This window comes from Passer domesticus, chromosome Z, assembly GCF_036417665.1.
Source record: "Passer domesticus isolate bPasDom1 chromosome Z, bPasDom1.hap1, whole genome shotgun sequence".
Classification (NCBI taxonomy): Eukaryota; Metazoa; Chordata; class Aves; order Passeriformes; family Passeridae; genus Passer; species Passer domesticus.
This window is the reverse complement of record NC_087512.1, coordinates 76439090-76461143: the sequence shown is the minus strand read 5'-3', so window position 1 is coordinate 76461143 and position 22054 is coordinate 76439090. Positions and strand designations below refer to the sequence as shown.

Below are 22054 nucleotides of genomic sequence, written 5' to 3'. Positions count from 1 at the left end.
GATGTCTGGGTTAGCATCCACTCACTGGTGGATGCTTCATTCTCACAGGGAATGAAACATTTCACAGCATGAAAAATTAGCCACGTTGCATCTCCTTGTGCAGTCTTCTTTGCTTTGCCCTTTCTCTTCTGCTTTCTCTTCCCCATTTCTCTTTGATGCCCTGGGAGGTGCAGAGAGCTTCTGCAGGTGTGGGGGTCCTGATGACACTCAGGGGTGCCCATGGGATCAGTTGCCAGCCCTGGCTGCAGCCCTGATGCCTCACACACCTTCCTGTAGCTGAGGGCCTGCACAAAGCAAGTGCTGAGAGATGGAGTTGTTTGCACCTTTTCAATAACACTTTGCTGTTGTGGGCATTGTTTTAGGTCGGAGTGTTCTGGGAAAAGCCAGAGTTTTAACAGTTCTTGCCCAGGGGTGGAATCTTAATCTTCTGGGACATCCTGCTGCTTTTTTGGGGAACGTGTGAGGTGGAGTGGCCTCAATTGTAGAGTGGAAACTCAGCTCCAGAGTGCCAGTGCAGACTCTCAGTGCTGAACTGCCTGCTGGGGCTGCCAAAGAAGGAAAATGTCCCAGTAACAGCCCAATGGGACTGTGTCTCAGGGACAGGTACAGAGAGGTGACAAGAACCAGCAGCATGGCCTGGCCTCACAGCTTCTAGGAAGCAGTGATGACAGAGGGACTTCATAGCAGAGATTTTCAGAAAGGTCACAAATGAAGAGTCTGAAAGCCCTCTCTTTGCCTCTTGGATTTGTGTATGCTTTTGACAGCCACAGCATCCTGTGGCAATGTGTTCCACGATTTCATTAAGTACTCCTTGAAAAGCACCTGCCATGCTTTGACTGAGCTGCCAGCCTGGTGATTTCAGAGGGTGCTGCCAAGTGCTTGGGTAGAGAGAAAAATCAATCTTTTTTGTACTTGCCTTTCAGGGAACGGAAGAAGAAGGGACTCTTGAACATCACACTGCTGGCTGAGTCCCATTCAGAAGTCCTGCTCTGTCGACTTCGTGAGATTTGCTTGGCAGTTACCAGAGAGGTGAGAACATTGCTCTGAATTGTCCCCCATACTTGATACACGGCTTGTAGAGTAGAATATGTGCTTGTTCATCTCCATGTGTGCTCAGAGACTGCCTTCATTCTGGTTTTAGACCTTCTATTTCTAGTGTCTGTCAGCTATCTGTAGGATCTGTGTGTACATGTAGCTGTATTTACTGGCAGGTCGGGTATCTGACACTTGTCTGTGAGTGAGGTACCATTATAATGCAAGGCAGAAAAGAGACACTAATGACATGATATACCAGAGTCCCAATCTCTGCCCAAGCTGTAATTGAACACTGCAAATGAGTCTGTAGACCTGAGCCTGTGTTTTCTGTTTTCTGCCTGGGTGCTTCAACTACAGGTGTTGCTTTTTTGAACAGGAGCATCTGACTGTTTTATCTTTATGCCTTGTGCCTTTATGGTTTGAAAGCAGCCCTTTCTTTATTTTGCTTCTATGTTTTTCAAATAAAAGGGCCTAAAATCAAAGCAGTAGACATTATAGAAGGGTTAAGTGGAACACTTTAGTGAAGCCTATTTTTCATGCCTGCAGTAAGCAGGTGTGTGGGCAGAAACTGGTGCCAGAGTAAGTGCCTTTCATGCTTGGGCTCTTCTGCTCCTACTGTGCTTTTATACACAGTGGGACGTGTTGTGATTTCCTGGGAGTCTTGTCTAAGGAAACTGGTTTTCTTTGCAAGGTGATGCTTATGTTTCCCCTCATGACTTCCCCAGGTGACCAACCTCCGGTCCAACGTGTCCTGCTCTGCAATTGTCACTCTGGGAGAGCTCTTTGTGATCTTGGGGAAGGACATGGACTCCGAGGTGGATCAGATTGCTGCAGTCCTTCTCCACATGTTGCGGAATTCCCCAGAGTTTATTCAGAAGGCAGAGCCTGGGCATGATGGTAGAGAACGTGACTCCTACACGAGCAATGACTGCTCTCATGGACAATGGAGTCAAGTAGGTTCTTCTTCTTTCTGTGATATTCTTGACCTTCTAGTGTGTGGGTGAGGGAAGGGATGACAGAGAGAACGGGAATGGTGGAAGGGAAGGGCCCTGTATCCTGCATCTTCTGTGGACTCAGTGACTTGATTCTCTGATCAACCTCATTTCTCCTTTCTGAGAAATAAGGAGGGTACTTGCTGGGGCATGGAGCACATCAGGGAGAATGTGCTGGGTGTGGCACAGCCCGCACAGCAGGTGCAGCTCCTGCCAAAAGGAGTCTTGTGTGACTGTCCTGGCCTTAGAGCTGTGTTTTCTATTCAAACTGATGTTTCATGTTAGCCCTGAGATGATGAAGCACTTTCCAGGCACCCTCACTGGCTGAGTGCCATGGGACAGCTGAAGCAAATGCTGCCTTAAGTGTTGGTGCTGGGCCTGATAGTTTCCAAGAGACAGTCTCTAGAATAGGACAAGCTGTCTGAACTGACTGCCACCTTTTCCTCAGCTTTGGAATATGGTAAAGCACTCAGACGTATCCCTTGCCAAGCTTTACAAAAGAAACAGGCTGCATTGCTGGGTGTTCCTCAACTTCACGGCCCACGGCGTGTTTTCTCTGCATTTGTGTTTTCCCAGGGGTCTGCAGATTTGGGGATGAATGGGTGGAAAGAGCCTCATCCTGCTGCAGCTCTGGGTAGTGGGTGCCCTCTGATGGGCCAGCACGAATTGTCCTTAATTTCTAAATAATTCATATGTAACCTATTACTTTAATCTTTCTCTGAGTAAACTTCGGGAAAGAAATTGAGCATCCGATAGTGCAGGGAGACTGAATGCTTCCCTTTTCCGTGCAGACAGCCCTTCTGTACAATGCTAACTTTGTGTTTATCTGAGGACAGAACCTTCTACAGGTGTCTGCAGCTGCAGGGAGAAGCCAGGCTCCTTCCCCCAGCAAGGACAGGGAGCAGGCTGTGGCCAAGGCCTGTGCTGCTGCTGCTCCTTCTCCCTGTGTCCCAAGGTTTGCTCTCTCCTTCCCAGGAGCCGCTACGTCCCGGCACAGAAATGTACGGCCGAACTCCTCCTGTCCTTGATGGAGAAAATGGGAGTCACGAAGCTTGCAGGCACACCCAGGGCTGAGAGGCTGGCACAGGTGGCAGGGACACTCGCTCAGGACAGTCACAAGGACACGAGGTAATGATCTTCTTTCACCTCCTAGAACAGGAAAACCATTTTGTGTTTGGCTTTAAGCTAAAACCAGAAAGAGTGGAAACTCAAGGCAATAATAAGTGACCTCACAGTGTGGCTAAGGGGCACAGAATCATGGAATATGCAGAGTTGGAGGGGACCCATGTGGGTCATGCAGTCCAGCTCCTGGCCATGTGCAGGACAGCCCAAGAGTCACTCCACGTGCCTGAGAGCATTGTCCAAACGCTTCTTGAGCTCTGTCAGGCTTGGTGCTGTGACTACTGCTCTGGGTTGTCTGGGGAAATGACTGTACTGGGTAACCTGATGTTGGCAGCAAGGAGCATTGCCAACTCCCTGTGACTTGCGAGATTCTTTACTGAGATCACAAGAGCTCTGATTAGCCAGTCCAACAGTTTTGTTTAGCCTTAGGTGCACAAGAGAAAGCCAAGTGTAGGCTAATGTTCATCACTGAAGGATCCCAAACATCTGTTTCTCATTAACTTAAGACTTCCCTAGAAATATTTTAGAGGTCTTTAGCCAATGTATTCAGTCTTTCTAAACCTCTTCTGCAGATTTCTAGAGTGCTATTATCTGTGGCTCAGTGACCTCCAAATTTCTTCTTGAAGAAAATTGTGGTTTCCTAGTGGCAAAATCACCCCAAGCCACCAAAATCCCCTTCCTTTGATGATGAAATTCCCATTAATAGCTGCCAAGAACACCAGAGCAACTAGCTGCCCATGTGTATACAGATAGTATAGAATAATCAAAAGCAAGGATGAGGTGTTTTGTCCTGGCTTCCCTGCCAGTTAAAGAAACGAAAATGGATGTGCAAGGGCAGCAGAACACTGCTAATAGGCTCTGACAACAAAGCAGATGTGTTTGCCTTGGGGTCCTTTGATCCCACAGAAGCACACCCCCAGTTTCAGAGAGAAATGGTATTTTTCTGTTGGCCCACATTCTCCTCTTGCCTCTTGTGTTCAGCTGACAGCACTGTGCAGTGTCAAGTGAGGTAAATCTCCCTCTTTGCTGAGTCTAGGTAACGCCTTCTCATGCAAACCTTGCACCCAATGAGTTTAAGGCATCAGCCTCTTCTGTTAACACTCTTCCTTTGTTCACTTTTCTTTTGTTTCCTTCCTTCCTTCCTTAGGCATTATGGACAGGAGATGGTGAAGATGTTGCTTAGTAATCAAAAATTTAAAAAGCTTTTGGAACAATCTCTTTCCACGCATGACCTGGAAGATATCCTGAAGAGAATTAAGAAGAAAGTAAGTGCTTGGCAGGAGAAATGTCTCCTTTGTGCAAGTATTGCCACTTCTAATAGGAGATCAAATATACCCAATGTGTCTGTATCTCATTCCTCTTTTGCTGAATCATTTTATTCCTGAAATTGAGCTGTTAATCCTCAGCCTGTTCTTCTGCAGACCACACAGGAACTGTATTCTTAGGGGAAAAGTAGGGTTTTGAATACTTTGAATATGGGTCACAAAGAGGAAAGGGAGAGAGGAGAAAATGGGTTTACATTCGCGTGTAAGCCCCCACAGCACTCTCCCTACCCTGCCCTCAGTAAAGCAATTAAGTGACAATAGTGCTTCTGAACATAACAGAGTCTTTGCAAAAGAGACTCTAAGTCTCTTAGTAGTACCAAGAAAATTTCCAAATATACAAAAGATGTCCAAGTCAATCCTAATTACTACAATTATTGTCTGTCTTTTAGGAATACTGCCCTGCTGTCAAGCCCTGTGGAGCTGGAAGAAGCTTGGTAAATTCAGCAGCATCCAGTGGAAAATCATTTTTTTGATTGGGAGGGATTTTATTCTTTTTATCTACATTACAGAAGGGAGTTTTTCTTTGTGCAGGGGCAGGGAGAATAAGTGTTGAACCAAATCAACTTCCAACACAATGGGCCAACCCCCAAAGAGTCCAATTTTTTCTGCTGCTTCCTTTAAGACCACTCATTGCCTACCAGTTTGCATAATTCCCATTTATGGTCAAAACTGATAAATTTGGGAGTTTAGACAGCAGCTCAGTCTGGTAGCACCCATAACCTGCCTTGGGCTACCAAAAACAAAGAGCTGGCATCACTGAATCTCTGGTCTGTTTATTTCTGTAAGTTAGGAAATGTTTCCCTAGGCCTTGGTAGCAGTGATCCTGGTTCTAACTGGTGTTTTAAAGAGGGAATTTCCTAGTTCTATTCTAAAGATTGATGGGGTTTCTCTGTGTCTCTGTAGGGGATGGAAAACCAGAAGGCTGAACGCCCACCTGTGCAGGAGCCAGTGAAGAAGAGGAATGAAGGCTCCAAGGAGCCCCAGGCCACATCGCCTCCTAGCAAACGGTACTGAGCACTTTTGCCAGATGTGACAAAGCCCATGACAAGCTTCACGTGCCTCTTCCTCAGGCACATCTTTCTGATGGAGATGACCAGTGCCAAAGATTGTTTCCTTTCCCTACAAATGCTCTAGGATAAAAAAAACCCTATTTCTGCATTGTGTTGAACACAGCTTCTCTGGAGGGCTTTCCACAAATACTGGGCGACAAAAAGTCACCCATTGCTTGCAGTTCAGATGATCCAGTGCAGTGGCAAGGGCAGGGCTGTGGAGGCTAGGAGAGGGCCAAGTCTCTGCTGCCTGACTTGAGACAAGTAAATTCAACCAGGGGTTTTTTCATCCAAGTGGAGTCCTTTTTAGATAGGTGTTTTAATGAGAAGTCCCAGTCTAGAGGCAGGATGCCATTCCTCAAACAAGCAGTTCCCTTCCATGAGGTTTGGTCTAGCTGATTGTTGGTTTTCTTACCCTCAAACAGCAGTACCAAGTTTGAGTAGTAAGGAGCAAGACAATTCCTAAGCCATTTTGGTCAACAGGTATCTCAAGGTGGACTTTTTGTCTTGTGATTCCTGTCCTTCCTACAGTTTGCTTGATGGACAGCGTGTTTGGTTTATTTCCCCCTGTGCTGCAATCAGCATTTAAGACAGGAATTTGGTCCTTGCTGTCTCGTCATGCCAGTGGCAGAGCTACTTGTACTGTTTTCCTCTGACAACAGAGGGGGATTTATTTAGCTCTGTCATGCTCAGCAGTGGCAAGAAAGTGACCACATGCCTCAGTAGCATAACTAGCATCTTCCCATTCTCATGGAAGAGACAGGTTGATCCAAGAGGATTATTCCCAGTGGGTTTGTTACGCTGTGCATCTAGTTTCTAGGGAAGCAAATGAAATGTGAGTGTAGTTCTGGGAGATGTCTGACTTCTGTTTTTCTCTCTGTTACTGATTTTCTGGGTCATTTAGCTATGCCCCTGTTCATCTGTTCAGATGCATCTGAGCTACTTTTGCAGATTGTCATGCCTGGTTGTAGAGACACTTCTCCAGAGTGATGAGTTTCCTTGTTGTAAGACACACACGTCCCGTATGAGGAGGCATTTAAACTTGGAAGCAGTGTCTCTCTTTCCCCACAAAGCAACGTGGCCTGTATGTCTTAGAAGCCATCTGAAGATAGATCAGATGCATCTCATCCTTGGTTTTCCTGCGTGAGCACTGGGAGAATGTGACTTGCAGATTGTTTCCCATAATGATTGTCATGAGGTCCACGTTGTTCTTCACTTCAGAGCCTCATCATTTTCTAGCTTGAAATCACATCATTAGGAAAGCTCCTCAAGATGTTTGGCTCACAATTAACTGAAGGGATTATCAGAAACAGATCCTAATTTGATTTTCTTTTCCAGGGCAAAGTCAGCCACTGATGGACGCCATCTACACCGTGCAAGAGCCCAGGTCACATTAGCTGCATCTGTGGAAGAAAGGGAGCTGCTCCAGAAGCTTTACCTTCTCCTGGAAGCCAAGGCGTTCCAGACACGGATGGAAGGAGTGGCACTCCTCCTAGACCTGTCCAAAACCAGACCCCAGCTCATCTCCACTAACATTGTCAAAGTATGTAGGATATCTTCATTGCTCCTTTCATTTAGCTCCTTTCCCAAGCCTGCGGAAGTAAAGTTAATTCAATGTGTCTTGGCACTATATCCTGGCTGTTTGAGACAGACTGGTCCTTCTTATCCAGACAAATTAATTGAGCTGCAGGCTTCAGGACAGGTTATTTCAGTCCAGCTGTATTTGTCTGGCAGGTGCCTATTGCTGCTGTTCATCAGATGATGGCAGAATTTTCTGCTGGTGTAACCTCTGCTGTCTCCTACTCCCAGTTGGGTTAAGTGGAGGGAATTGAGCCATTGAAGACGTGGCAATTATTCTCTAGAGAAAAAATGGGTTTGCATGGGGAAGAGAAGTATCAGGCTGGGTTGGTTTAAACAAAATGTTTTTAAAAGGATACTTCTGTGAACTCCATCTTATCTTGCACAGGTAAAACTCATTTCCATCCTCGTCCCTATTCCTCTTGGTAAAGATGTTGCTCACCCTTCTTGGGGGGCCTTTTTTTCTCTTTGGAAAGGAAGAAAACAAATAAGGACAGATCCACCCTTTCTCCTCCCTGTAGCTGCTTTTCCACTTTTTCCAGAAAAGTGTGCCTGATAATATGGCTGTCAAGGGACTGAACCTGCTGGAATGAGAGCTGTACAGCACATTATATTTCACAAGTCCACCTGTTAGTCAGAGCAATGGTCTGGATCCTGGAAGAGTTGATCTGAGCCCTGCCCTTCTCCAGACACAGGTTCTGAGACAGAGAAAATAAAACTTAGATCTCCTCCAGCCATAGTTTAGGCAAAATCATAGCTGCCCTCAATACTTGAGGCAACTGTATAAAAAACTGGGCATTGTAAACATCTGCTTCCATACTTGTAAAGCAAAGGTAGTCTTTTGAATTAATAAATGGAATTGATTTAATGATTTATAGGTGGAGAGAAACACCATAGGAACTTTTCTGTTCCCACCCAAACCTCTTAAAAACAGATGAAAATCTTTCAAGCAGCATGAGGTTGTGCGACCATTCCAGTGAGTGGCCCACAGGAAAACAGTGAAATTGTGCAAGCAAGGGCTGACCTGACAGAAAGGATCACTTTCATCTTTTAGATTCCTGAGTGCTCATTTCTACATCGCCTCTTCAAAAAAGGTCATTTTAATGAAGCTTTCATGTTGTTTGTTCTCTTCACAGATTTTTGATTATTTTGGCCTGAGAATCTGTGACACACATAAGAAAGTGAAGCAGAAGGCGCTGGAGGCGCTGGCAGAAATCATAGGACTCCTGCAGGATGCCATGAACCCATTGATGATCCGTTTGGTTGAAGGCATAACAAAGAACCTAAACTCAAAGGATCCCGGGGTTCATGCTGCAGCTATGACGGCTCTGGACCAATCTGTTGTGCATTTAGGTAAGGCTGAGCTCTGGCATGGACTCTCCTCACCTGTGTCTCTGTCTCTCCGACACAAGAGAACGCTGAGTGCCTTGGTAGCTGTTGCTGTCTGTGGAATGCTCCAGCTGACACCCACCAGAAGCTGTGCAGGTGCAGTCCTTATGCACCATCCCCAACTGGCTGGAATGTGCAGCAGCATTTCCCAACAGTCCCAGGAGCCCTTGGCTCTGTGCTGCTGGTCTGAAGAGCAAGTCCTGGACTAGAGCTTTGCTGCAATTCAGAGGCAAAGGGGTTTTGGAGTTTGCTTGGGCCCCGTCTGACTTGCCAAATGAACAGCTTTGCTGTTGGCGTGAAGGGACACCGGCCCATCAGAGCTTCTGCACAGCAGCCACCTGGAAGGCTCTACATTATAGGCAGTAGCTGCCTGTTTTCCACCTTTCTTCTTTGTCTTCTTTTTTCAAAGGGGACCATAGGATTCATCAAGTTCATTTCTTTATAACACACGGGTCAAAATCCATCTGTCAATGATGCCTTGTTCCACACGTTGTTTTGCATGGGACAAGAAGGAAATAGCAAATACCTATAGAGGCAAGGGCAGCTGTAAATTTTTCTGCCACACAGATTGATGTCAGCTCTGAAAATGCCACACTGGGGGAATATGGCTGAACAATGGAGTGTTGAAGAGGCAGGTCTTCAAGGGTAGTTTCCACTTTCTCCACCTCAGCTGCTCTGCGAAGTCATGGACTGCCTGACTCAGTGCCTTTCTGTGTCCCAAGTATGGGCTTCTTCCTTTTGGCTCTGGGATGCAGAACCTTTTCACTGCTTCCATGTGACTGAACTCTCAAGGACCCTGATGTGAAATGTTTTAACATAGCTCCTGATAGAGCAGACAACTTTGGATTTACAAATGTGAAAGGAGAGCTTTTCTTTTGGCATTTTAAACACTGACAAGTAGGCTGGAAGGAAAGAAGAAAAGGATTCAAAAATCAGCAGAAATGGACTTTATTGTATAAAATGGGTTGCCCCTGTCCTTTCCCTCACCACTGTTCTCTCTCCTATGCCCTCAGAAGAGTGAACAGAAACGTGTGTTTCACTTGTAGATGAAGTATCACTGATGAAAGAGCTCTGCCACCAATGGAGACGACTGAGTGGCCAAGCTCTGCTGGATGTCACGGAGCGTATCACAGGTACGGCCTCCCCTTCTAAGCCAAGAGGTCTCCGAGGGAGTATTTACAGGGAATGCCAGTGAACAGACAGTAGAGTAGCTCCTCCACATCAGGAGGTGCTGAACTCTCACTGGGGCCCTTCTCAAGTCCCATAGTGGCCAGTGTCTTTAATTGCATTTCAACTCAAATGAAGTCCAGTTTTTGAATGGGTACCATAACCCTTTTCCTGCTTAGCCAAATTGGTTTTGGGTACTTTCAGGAGCTCTTTCAATGTTGATGACTGCTGGTGGATTAACAGCATAGAGGAAATGAAGTTTCTTCCACCACAGAATAGTAAATGGCTACTACATAACAGTTTGCCTGATCAGGAAACAAGACTGGTCTCCTGAGCATTTCAGGTTTTGATCTTTCAGCCAAATCTGCCATGCAAGGAGCCTGTTGGTAGTCACTTTTTGTCTGTGTTTGATATAGTTCAGTTCAGAAAATGAGCAGAGAGCAGATTCCAGAGGCAATGTGAGAAAACCCTCGTGTTTTGGCTAAATTTCAGTCCCCTGTGTAGCCTTTTTCTCTCTCTATGCCCCTATTTCAGTGCACATTTTAAGAAGAAATGCTATTAACATTGGGAGGGGAAATGCCATTAAAATGTGGAGATGCTCAAGTGCCAGGGCAAATGCCAGGGCAATGGGTCTGGGTAATTCTCCAAGACACCCTGAGGTTTGAAACAGCTCTGTGTTGGAAGCCACAAAAGCATTCTGCCAAAGACACCAGCTAGTCTCTGGTGGTTCTCATCCAGCTGTCAAGTAGCAGCCATCTCTGGTGGGCTGGAGTTTTGAAGTGTGTTCTAATACTGCCCTTTGCTGTGGGCCACGGAGCAAAGGGGAGAGCCAGATTAGACTTTTGGCCCTTGACATCAAAGTTTCAAAAATGGAATCATTGCTTTTATTAGAAATCTCTCAATTGCCTCTCTAGGGTGCATTTCCAAATCTTCTACGTGGGTTTAGACAACTTGTAAATGGAAATAGAAGGCAATTTGACGTTTCATTCATTGTTCATGCAGAAAGAAATTGTGCAATAATTGAGTAAAGGTACAAAGTCTGCCACAAGTACAAGGCTCTGGTTGGAGATATTAGTCCCGAGGGGTTGGTGGTTGTGTTTCAAGGATGATCAGCGGCTTTGCCCATTTCTGGGTCATGGGGCTGTGTGTGCTGTTTCACTGATCTTGGCCCGAGAGGCTTCCAAGAAGCAAGAGCAGAGGTATGTCCCTGTTTGCATGGAGGCTGGTGGGTAAGCAGCTGTGTCTCTCTCCCGGCAGTGCTTGTGGAATGGGCTCATGCCAGGAGCCCTGAAGCGGTCGAGCGCTACGCCCTGCCCGTGCTCTGGTCCTGCCTGGAGAACAAGGCGCTGCCTGTGCGAAGCGCCAACGTCTGCGCTGTTGTCACCAAGCTGGCCTGTGCCCTCTGCGAGGCACTGGGCAGCCAGATCATTAAGTTTGCTGACAGCACACCTCCACACGTGCAGGAAAACCTCAACAGCCTTCTGGGCTGGTGAAGGTTTGATGTTCTCCAGAAAGCGGACAAGTTTCTGAGCTGGACACCACCGGACGTGACTTTTCAGCTGTGCCAGAAATGACAAAATACTAAGGAAGGGTGTGCATCTGCCCCTGCTCTGTTATCAGCATTGCCCTTCCTAGTCATGACATGGGGGGCCATAAGCAACTGCAGACTGATGACAAGGTGAAGATGAAGTATGGATCAGCCTCAAGTGAACCCAGACTGAGGAAAAGGTGAAGACCAAGCATGGATCAGTCTCACACAGAGGTGAGGTGGGAGCTGGGCCACTCTCTGTTGGGAGGAAGGGTCTTGTGGCAGCCCAGAGAGGCTGTGCACATTGGCAGGGAACACTGGCTTGAATTACACAATGGCTGTACACATTGTGCCCTGCATGTGCCCTGCAATGAGCTGTGCTGCTGGCAGTGCCCCGTGGAGCTGTAAGGCTGCTCAGCTGTGGGGCAGGGAGAGCAGCAGCAGGGTGCATGTGCAGCTGAGCCATGGCTGGAGAGCACAGGGCTCTGGGCTCCCTGCTGTCCCAGGGCAGCCCAGAGGCCAGGCTGTTCCTGTGGCAGCTCTGTGGAAGTGGGGCAGGGTTTTCCTCTGGTCTGCTTCAAGCTGCAGCCAGCAGGAGCAGGTTTCCCTGTGCAGCTCTTTAGAAATTTCCAAGGAATCTGTCCCATTAAATACGGAGCTTCAGATGCTTTAGGTTTGCATTCCAGGCTCTGTTAAACTTTGTGTCTCCACAGATACGACTGGCTACAGTCTTTCCAAGAAGTTTTCTCTGGACATTTCTGATATTCCCTTACCAAGAAAGTCCTTGCCTCCAGTCCAGAAATGCTCTTTCCTCCAAGATCAGGAAGAAGCTGCCAACTGTCCAAAGAATGTTTCAAGAATAGGATTTAGGCTTTAGGATTATCAAGAATAGGATTCATTAAGAATAGGATTCATCAAGAAAAGTATTCATCAACAATAGGATTCATCAAGAATAGGATTAATCAACTATAGGATTCATCAACAATAGGAGTTAGGATTTTGGAATAGGTTCAGGCTTCATAGTTGCAGATGTATCTATGTTCTGATAGTTTTGAATAAATGTGTTTGATTGTATATTTAAATTTTGATGAGATATTTTAATTGTATATATTTTATTTTGATGATTTAAAAAAACTTAAATGAATCAATTAAATTTAAATAAACCAAAAGAAGAATGTGACACCAGGATCTCCTGGAGATTATGGGAGTGCAGTGTCTCACCACATCCTTTCTTCACTGGGCCTCTCTTCTTCCTCTTTGCCATGTTTTCTTTGTGTCACTTGTGCTGCTGTTTTTAACTTGTCATGACAACAGGGCCACACATTGACATGTTTGGGGGACAATGGATCCAAAAGATCCTGTATGGTCAAAAGTTTTCTACCTAGATGAGTTCTGTGCTCACCAAAGGCCTGAGCAAAGAAACAAAGAGAAGTGTGCCCAAATGGCAAAGCTTTGCTCCTTTGCAATCTCACACAGATCTGGATCACAGGTGTCCTCAATCACAATATCATAGGTAAGAAGAGGTCGTGTATTTCACTGGGAAACGATGCACTGCTTTGGAAAAGTCATCTGTATATAGATTTACCCAGGCCAGCAGTCCAACTTTGTTGTTTGCAACTTGTTTGCAGAAGGATGAGTGGACTGGGAGGCCAATAACAAGTGACAAGGTTTCCTCAAACCTAAAGTGCAGCCTGTGTGCCATTCAGCCCAGAGCTGAGGGATCATTTGTTCCCATGGACCACTGCCTGCCAGGGTAATGAATTCCTGCATAGCTGGAACAAGCAATTCAGGATTCTGCTCCAGAATTGCTTGGTGGGCTGCATAATCATTGACAATACTCCCTATCCAGAAATTCTTTTGCAGTTTCCTTTCATAGTCTTTTGAAGCTTTTAAAGTTCACATTTCAATTTGCTTTGCCTTAAGGGAAAACACTTCCTGGGCCCAATGCATACTGCAAGCTCTTGACAGCAAAGTCCTCATGGTTGCCAGCTTCTGATGTTACAGAAGAAACTGCGTGTGAATGCGTTAATTAGGTTTTCTGATGGAAAAACTCTATGTCACGTGGCTGCATGTATTTGCTTAGCTATGAGTCTAGTCCTGGCCTAGTAAAGCCCAGGCAGGGTGGCATGTTGCAGGGAAAACAAGTCCGTGTGCTTATGGGGTTGCCATCAGCAGCAGAGTGAACGTGTGCTTTGGGGCTTTCTCTGGAGATGTGGGAGCTCAGTACATCACTCCGGATGTCCAGAGCTACCGAGACAACCCTTGGGGGGCTCGGAGGCCCTGGAATGTTGCCAAAAGTACCTGGTGGCTTGACTTTGATCCTTTTAAAGAAATGACACCTGAAGGTGAGGAGATGAGAGAATTTCATGTCTGAATGGTGAGGGGATGTTATTCACTTGTTAGAACTTAAGTTAGAATGCACTGTACAGGGGGGTTTTATGTATTGTACAGGGGGGTCTAGAATTCTGTACATGGATCAGGAGTCCCAAGATGGAGGAATTTGGGCGTGCCCCGTCCTTCTTCTTTCTTCTCCTTGGCATCCATGTTCAGGATGATGTTGGCATGTGTGGATTGGTTCATAGAAAGAGTACACTTGCCAACAAGGGCAGAAAGTATTGGGAAGTAAAGGTAAATATCGAATACGTAATTTTCATTATAAAAGAGACAACCGCCTCGTGGGCGAGGGAGAGTGCCTTTGGCTGTCCTGCTGAACAGACCTCGGCTGGACAGACAGAAAATCTTTGTAGATAAGAAATAATAAACTCGACTGAAGACCGAAAGCAAGAGTCCAGACTCCTTCTTCGAGAGCGCGGCCTACCCAGAACCACTTTTTCCCGTGCTGGGGCAGAGACAAGCAACAGCCGACCCCGGCATGGAGACACAATTAGAGACCTGCTCCATGCCACAATATTCTCTTAGATCTTTCTAAAATATTCTAAAAAGGGCAGTGAAACTTCACATCTCCTTGCAAAGCCACTGTTTGAATAGGGGCATTCTTGTCCCTCCTCAAAGCCATTGCTGTTGCAGACCAGAAACATGAACATCCACAAACAGGAACAATGCGAGGACCTCCAGCTGCTGCTTCAGAGCACTGGGAATGCAGACCTGGGTATTACTAATGTGAACACTTAATTAGCATTTCATTCTCCTTCACAATATACAGATCTCTGGGTTTTTAGTTTCAGCAGCTGCTGGACTGGCTCTAGGGAAGAACAGTAAATGGGAAACAGCGACTGCCAGCCTTGCAGGGGTGGGGGAAAACCTGGAGTGTCTGCGTCAAAAGATGAATGGGAAGAGTGTAAATGCCAAAGCCAAAGCTTTGTTAGGATAGCAGGATCAGTTCTTTACTGCATGCTTGCATGACGGTCATGTGGGACCTCCTTTTTGTATCTCATGCAAAAAAGGAGGTCTTAATAATACCATGCTACTTAAACCCACATTGTGATGTAGCTCTGTAGTGGTTCACAATGAAGCAGATTGCATGCTTTGTCACTGCCAGCCCTGGTGACCCTGTGAGGGACTGTAGTGTATGCCATGCCTGTTTTACATCCAAGCAAAGCTTGATTTTGCTTATTAGTATAGAATAAATACAAGAATAGTAAAATGGACAACTAAACTGGCCACTTTGGAGGATATGCTCATGGTTTCACACATCACTCCTATACCTCATGCTCTCAAGGCTTGCACTCATCATGAAATATTTTAATAGAAAAACTCAGATCCCATGTTACATCTGAATAAAATTGCATCAGATCATCAAGAATTCTGCAGGCAGGAACAAGACAAAAGCCTTCTGACTCTCGCTTTAAGCTGTCCTGGATTTCTGCAGCTCTTTGTGAAAGCTGCTGTAGGCAGAGTGTTTGTAGTTGTTTTTATGGGCTTTATGAAAGATATGTGGAACAGTCTGCAGGGCTCTCTGCGCAGAAAACTGCTTGTCCAAGCCCAGGGACATCGTGCTGGCAGAAGTGGAGCGGCCCGCTCCCAGCCCAAGAGTGTGAGCTGTGCCACGCTGGGCAGAAATGACACGAGGGTCTCCAGCCCAGCTGATTCCCCTGCCGTGACCACTCCACAGAGCTCTGCCATTGGGAGAAAGTCCCAGATGCCAGACGAGCCACCGAACTTTCATCTCCTGCTGGAACTGCTCCGTGACAGCTCCTGTTCTTCCTGAGGGAGAACCCGGAGCCATCTTGTGACGCGTGTCCTGGGGGGATTGTCCTCCGGCATTTTGGACCTTTGTTCCAGAGCGGGGACAGTGAGGTCTGACAGTTTGATATCTAGAAGTCACTGGCCTTTTTTCTTTAGTTTTCATTTCCTGTTGCTGGAAGGGGATTGTTGGAACAGTTTAGAGGACACAACTTATTGTTTTAAGTTGTCTCAAACTGCATGGGATAGATGGCTTCACACAGGAACATCCGCAATGCTGCTGAGGGGAAGGCACAGAGGGAGACAAACCCAGTATTTCTGAGGGAAATTCCTTGGCACCAAACCAACCTGAGTCATCAAACAGTGCACCTGGTGTTTCGAGATATGGGAAGGAGAAACCTTGCAGTGTGTTTGGTCCAGGCCGGGCTATGCTCAAGGCATATCAGTGTCAGTGCACTTGGCTCCTCGTCTCCTCCTTGTGTCCAGCACAAACAGCCCAGACCTCCTGCAGAAACCATCACACCAGCCAGTGGGAGCAAACTTTTGTCCAGTGCTCACACAGAGCTCTGGGGTCCAGCACTGCACCTCACTGGGATGAGGAACTGTTCCAGCCCTCTTGGGAGGAGCTAAAAGGGGGTTTGGCTTTCAGATCAGCTCCTTCCCTGCTCTGGATTTGCTGCCCTGGTTGAGCTGCTGCTTGTGGCAACACTTGTTTCCCAGCTGCCAGCCCTGCTCTGCTGGCCAGCAGCCATTGCAGGAGCTTGTGCTAGTGACACTGAACCTTTCCAATCTTCCTCAGGAAAGCTCAGGGCAGAACTTGTCAAAAGAGCATTGCCTGGGCGATGCCTTTGACATTAAATCTTTCCTCTGTTCTCTGTGCCACAGACAGTAAATATTTGAGGAAGCAAGTTTGCTGCTCCAGAAATTCCTTAAATCAGTCAGTTAAACGGTAAGAGAACACGATTTGGGATGTGTAATCTCACTTTAATTCATTGTGCAGAAAGCTACAGTGAGCTGTGTGTCTAACCTAAATGACCTTGCCACCAAGAACTTAGAAAAGTGGGAGAGATGGAATCAGGTGCACAGGATCTGCATTGTGATTCTCCCACAGGCCTGAGGACACAGCCCACTTCCACTGGGCCATGGCTTTTTATCCTACATCAAAACTTTGTGCTTCAGGTTGTGGTGGTGAATGCCCCCGGCCTTGTGTGGCCACACGGTGGCCTGAGAAAGGCTTGTGAGGCCTGGGCCTTGCTGAACAGCCCCTGGGCCCAGCTCCTCCTGAGCTTGTCAGAGACACTGAGCGCTCCCAGGAGCTTGTGCTGTCTGACGAGCTCCTGGGGTGTCCTGTGAACAGCCTTGGAAACCACTTTTCTTGCCTCAGTGGCACAACATCCTTCTTCTCCCACTTTCAAAGACAGGCTGCTGACCCACAGTGTGGCCATGATGAAGCATTAACAAAACACCCAATATATAGAGACCTATCTTGCAAAGTTGCCTTAGCCAAGGTGCAAAGCTCCATTCTTGGAACAGATCATCCAACCAGGATTCACCATCCTCTTTAATTTGGGCTGTCAAATCTTTCAGTTTTTGTACGCTTTTGTGAATGGATTCCGAATGATCAGACAGGTTCATACAACACAGTCCTTCAAATTCCTCACAACCATGTCCATGTGCCAGTAAAAGAAAGTCAATTGCTGCTCTGTTTTGAAGGGTAGCATGTCCAACACTATCAACATCGGTCAACATATCACTAATGGCAGAGGATGTGGCATTATTTGCTTGCTCAGCCAACACCCAACTGGATCTAATTGTTTCAAAGCCACTGCTGAAGTCAATTAGGGTAAAAATATACTTGCTGAAACCCTTCTTGCAGCTTTCCAAGGCATGAAATCGAAATCACTCTGACAGTTCTCATCATAATGATGAGCAGATCTTGTTTTCCTTTGTTTCCTTTTCATGACCGCTTTAGCTGAGGGTGCGATTACAGTGAGCATCCCAATGCCACAAGGGTCACCTTCAAGGTGTGCTGGAATGCCTTGCCAAGCCCTGTCTCCACAAATGAACCAATATCCCTTAGGCAATTGCCGTGGATATAGGTCAGCCTCAGGAAGCACATCCCAACTGTTTGAAGAATTACACCAAAACCTCAAATTTCTATATGCAAAGTAATGGGGAGTAACATTGAAATTTGGAGGATCACCATTTCGCCAAGCACTAGCTATGAAGGTAAAGCAAAAATCTATTGTTAAAGAACCAAGGATTTCCAATTCTTGGGGTTCAGAAGCTGACCTCGGAAGTTTTTTGGCCCAAAGGTTCCAATTCAGTGTGGGATTGTTTCCATTGTCAATTTCACCTGGCTTACCATTGGATTGTTTTTTGACTAAAGGCAACTCTTTTACTGGCACACCAACCAGACAGGTTGAGAAAGGTTTTTCTGGTTCCGAATTAGACAACCATATGGTATCTGAGCTGGCTGCCTTGGCTAAGGTCACCCAAACATTTGGTTTTGGTTGTTCCACAGGCAAATCTGCACAACAAAAAAGAATTAAAACCCACCAATACCAACATACAACTTGCATTTGCTTCATCTTATCCATGAGCTAAATTTTGGCAGAATCCTTACATATATATCAATTTCTAAAATTTTGCTTTCAACAAAAACAAAAACCCAAACTTTTGCCAAAAGTCAGCTCTACAAAACAAACATTTGACATACAATTGACACACTTATAAATAACATTAACACAAAGCCAGAATTTGCAGGTTCCACCGATGAACAAGGAACGTCATGCGTGACCAGGGATCTCTGTGCTCGGCTCACATCTGCGTACTTGCTTCCTCGGTTCTGGACTTGTCAACACGTTCTGGGGTGCGATATGGTTTGACATTTTTGGCTGGGACCCACCTAATTCCAGCACCTGTAGAGACAGAAGCATACCCTTTGCCCCAGGTTATTAATTGGAAAAGACCTTCAATTTGTCCAGATTCAGGGTTTCTAATTAAAACAGGTGGATTTTCTTTCAGTTTCGCCTGAGTGTTATTTGAAAAATGCCTAAAAATTGATGGATAAGGTTCTGCAAATGAACTGTTTAGGAAATTAAAAACATACAAAGCTTTGTTCAGTCTCATCTGAGGTGTGACCTCTTCTCCCCCTCTCTGTTGATCTAAAATGCATTTTAATGTTTGATGTGCCCTTTCAATAATTGCTTGGCTTGTGGGAGAGTGAGGAATACCAAAGATGTGACGAACACCCCTTTCTTTTAGAAATGTGGCCAATTTTTGAGATATGTATGCGGGACCATTGTCAGTTTTTACTTCTTGGGGTACACCCAATGAAGCAAAAGCTTGCAGAAAATGATGACAGGCGTGATTGCCTGTTTCACCTGTGTGAAGAGAAGCAAACATTGCACCAGAGAACGTGTCTACTGAAACATGAATATTTTTAAATTTGCCAAAGGAAGGGTATTTAGTGATATCTGTTTGCCATAACTGCAGGCTTTGCAAACCTCGTGGATTGACTGCTCCTGTGGAAACAGGAGGTTGCACAAGCTGACAGTCAGGGTAAGTATTGATGATAGCTTTAGCTTGACTTTTAGTAATTTGAAACATTCGTACAAGTGCTTGTGCATTTTGGTGAAAAAAGGCATGACTCAGTTTTGCTTGTTCAAAAATGTTTGGCAAAGTGTTTGAAATGACCATCGTCAGTTTGTCCGCTCTCGCGTTTCCTTCCACTAAAAATCCAGGAAGCGAAGAATGAGCCCTGATGTGAGAAACAAAATATGGATTAGTTCTATATTGCAAAGTTGTATAAAGACATGAAAGCCAACGATATAAAGTATCATTACTAACATCTTTTAAAATTGACCCTTCTAATCTCCTAACTACATTAGCAACATAAGCAGAATCTGTTATCAAGTTAAGAGGTTGAGGAAAGAGCTGAAAAGCTCGAACCACAGCAGCAAGCTCAACAATCTGAGGTGACCCTTCTACTATTTGAATGTCTGACTCCCAAGCATTAGTTTTTTGGTTCAACCAAGTTACGACCGATTTGTGACTTTTGCCAGAGCCATCAGTGAAGAGAGTGACTGCATTTAAAGGTTCTTAACTTAATTTAGGTTTTTCCCTAAAACTCAATTTTGCCTGCAATAGTTTGTGAGATGGGTAGTGAACAGAACAAGCACTTGTGAAGCCCAAGAAAGCATACTGTAAATCATCAGAATTTTGCATTGCCCAATTAAGATAGTCTTTTTTCAATGGCAAATAGATAACTGCAAATTCTTGGCCTGCTAAAGTTAACAATCTGGTTCTGGCCTTAATTACAATTTGTGCAATCATTTCTAAGACTGTGAAAATTGTCTTTGGAGACCTGTAGGGAAGAAAAATCCATTCTATTATCAACAAAGGATCAGGCTCAGAAGGGTCCCACTGCAAAATGAGACCACAAACTTGCATTTTTTCTCCTAAAACTGCAAAAAAGAGAGGTTTTTCAGGAATGCAGCGATGAGCTTGTCTTCTTTGGAGAGCTTCTGTGATCTTGTCGAGTGCAGCACGAGCTTCAGGGGTTAAGGTTCTTGGGGAAGTGATGTCGCAGCTTCCTCTTAGCAGATCGAGAAGTGGACTCAGTTCATCGTTGGTGATTCCCAAAACAGGTCTGACCCAGTTGATTTCTCCCAAGAGTTGTTGCAAGTCTTGCAGTTTGTTGACACTGGTCCGGATCTGTATCTTCTGCGGTGTTATTGTCGTTTCAGTCATCTTCCATCCCAGATACTTCCAGGGTGGAACTTCCTGGATTTTTGTTGTAGAAATTTCAAGTCCAGCCTTTTGGATTTCAGCAACAACACAAGCATGGGTTTGCTCCATCTCTTCCTGCGTTGAAGCTGTGATGAGCAAATCATCCATGTAGTGTAGAATCATGGATTTTGGAAATTTCTGTCAAGCAGGAGACAAAGCTTGGGCGACAAAATATTGACAAATTATAGGCGAGTTCTTCATCCCTTGTGGCAGTGATTTCCAGTGATATCTCTGCACGGGTTCCGTTCGATTGATGACAGGAACTGAAAAAGCAAATCTTGGAGCATCATCAGGATGAAGTGGAATGTGGAAAAAACAGTCCTTTAAATCAATGACGACGAGAGGCCAGTGTCTTGGGATCATTGAGAAAGAAGGCAGTCCAGGTTGAAGAGGTCCCATGTCTTCGATCACCTCATTGATCTTCCTCAGGTCATGAAGCAATCTCCAGGAGTCTGATGTCTTCTTGTGGATGACGAAGACTGGTGAATTCCAGGGACTGTTTGTTGGAACGATGTGACCCTGCTGTAATTGTTCCTTTACCAATTTATTAAGGATATTTAATTTTTTCTCTGTCAAAGGCCATTGCTCAATCCATATAGGATGATCAGTTTTCCAGGTAATCTTTAAAGTGGCAGGTTTCAACGTGGCTGTCATTACACTTCCAGTTTCGCTCCCCACTGGGAAAGAACATCTCTTCCCCAGACGGTGAGAGGCTTCTGAACAACAAAAGGACGCACCGCAGCAGTCTTTCCTTCAGGACCTGTAATGTTAATCATGGATGCACTTTGCAGACACACAGTAGCACCTCCAATCCCAGTGAGAGAACCTGAAGGAGCTACTAAATTCCAGTCATTAGGCCAAAACATGTGAGAAATTACAGTGACATCTGCACCAGTATCTGGCATGCCTGTAACATAAATTGTTTTACCACAGTGAGTCAGGCTACAAGTTAATTGAGGTCGGTCACGGTCCAAACATTGCACCCAAAAGACCTCTGGACCTGAGGTACTAGAAGGTACAGACATGATTGAATTCTTTGGAAAATTGTTTTGCTTGTGGGTATTCACAGGAAATAGAAATGCAATAGCAATAGGTGTTTTTGGAGGAATTACCATAGGAACTTCAAGTGCAAGAGCTAAAATCTTTAGCTCTTCATTAGAGTTTACTGAAACAACAGTAGGAAGAATTGAGAGTCCAAGAAATTTGTTATTGACTTTGCCTAAAATTAAAAACTCTTGCCCCTGCTGAAAAGGATTGACAATTCCAGTAGGAATATTCACCCAGCATAAATTGTTTAATAGAGGAATTAATTTTGAGGAGGCCAATTCGATCCTTGTGCTTGAGGATATTGAGCTGGAATTGTTTGTAGATTGGTTGACTGAGGCACAAATGACTGAGGTACCATCACCATTTGAGTGGGTACCTGGTTGCCAGGGGGTACCACTACTTGTGTCTGAGCGCGGTGGTAATGCGCGCTGTTTCTGAAGTTTAACGACAGAGGCTTGCCATCGATATCAAAAAGAGAGTGACAATGCTTAGCAAGATGCCTCCCTTTTCGGCATCGAGGGCAGACAGAAAGTTGTTTTGGTGGAAATATTTTCGCAGGACAATCCTTTTTAACATGATTTGGTTTACCACAAGCAAAGCAACAAGGCCTTTTATCAGATTCCAACTGTGCAGTGTTAACAGAATTTTCCCCAAGCTTTTTTTCTAAAAACTCTTCAAATTTATTCATTCGTTTTGTCAAATTATCTTCTAATGTTTTTTCTAACGCATTGACCTGTAAATTTGCAAGGTGTTGTGATCCACCTATTCTGCTGCATGCTGTTAACATCTGCACAACAGTTGGAGGCTGATCAGGCAAAGCTAAAATAATTTTTCTACATTCATCATTAGCATTTACAAAAGCAAGGTTTTGGACAATAAAAGAAC

The 22054-nt window shown here is 45.3% G+C and overlaps 1 protein-coding gene across 2 annotated transcripts; it reads left to right on the top strand.

The window, feature by feature from the left end:
* The first annotated feature begins 1784 nt into the window (after positions 1–1784).
* Positions 1785–14046, top strand: LOC135291070 (TOG array regulator of axonemal microtubules protein 2-like). Of its 2 annotated transcripts, XM_064405066.1 has the most exons (10): positions 1785–1988; positions 3003–3155; positions 4297–4414; positions 4864–4908; positions 5378–5481; positions 6862–7066; positions 8238–8454; positions 9537–9623; positions 10915–11419; positions 11899–14046. In XM_064405066.1, exons 1-9 carry the CDS (start codon positions 1927–1929, stop codon positions 11148–11150), a joined length of 1227 nt encoding a protein of 408 aa, XP_064261136.1. In that variant the 5' UTR covers positions 1785–1926; the 3' UTR covers positions 11151–11419; positions 11899–14046. The 2 variants fall into 2 exon arrangements, with proteins under 2 accessions (XP_064261136.1, XP_064261138.1); XM_064405068.1 differs by lacking the exon at positions 3003–3155.
* The last annotated feature ends 8008 nt before the right edge of the window (positions 14047–22054 follow it).

Excerpts from the sequence above, each read along its gene's own strand:
- LOC135291070 (XM_064405066.1), top strand. The coding sequence starts at position 1,927 with ATGATGGTAGAGAACGTGACTCCTACACGAGCAATGACTGCTCTCATG. Across the intron at positions 1,989-3,002 it reads CTCATGGACAATGGAGTCAA|GAGCCGCTACGTCCCGGCAC; the intron begins GTAGGTTCTTCT and ends TCTCCTTCCCAG. Across the intron at positions 3,156-4,296 it reads GACAGTCACAAGGACACGAG|GCATTATGGACAGGAGATGG; the intron begins GTAATGATCTTC and ends TTCCTTCCTTAG.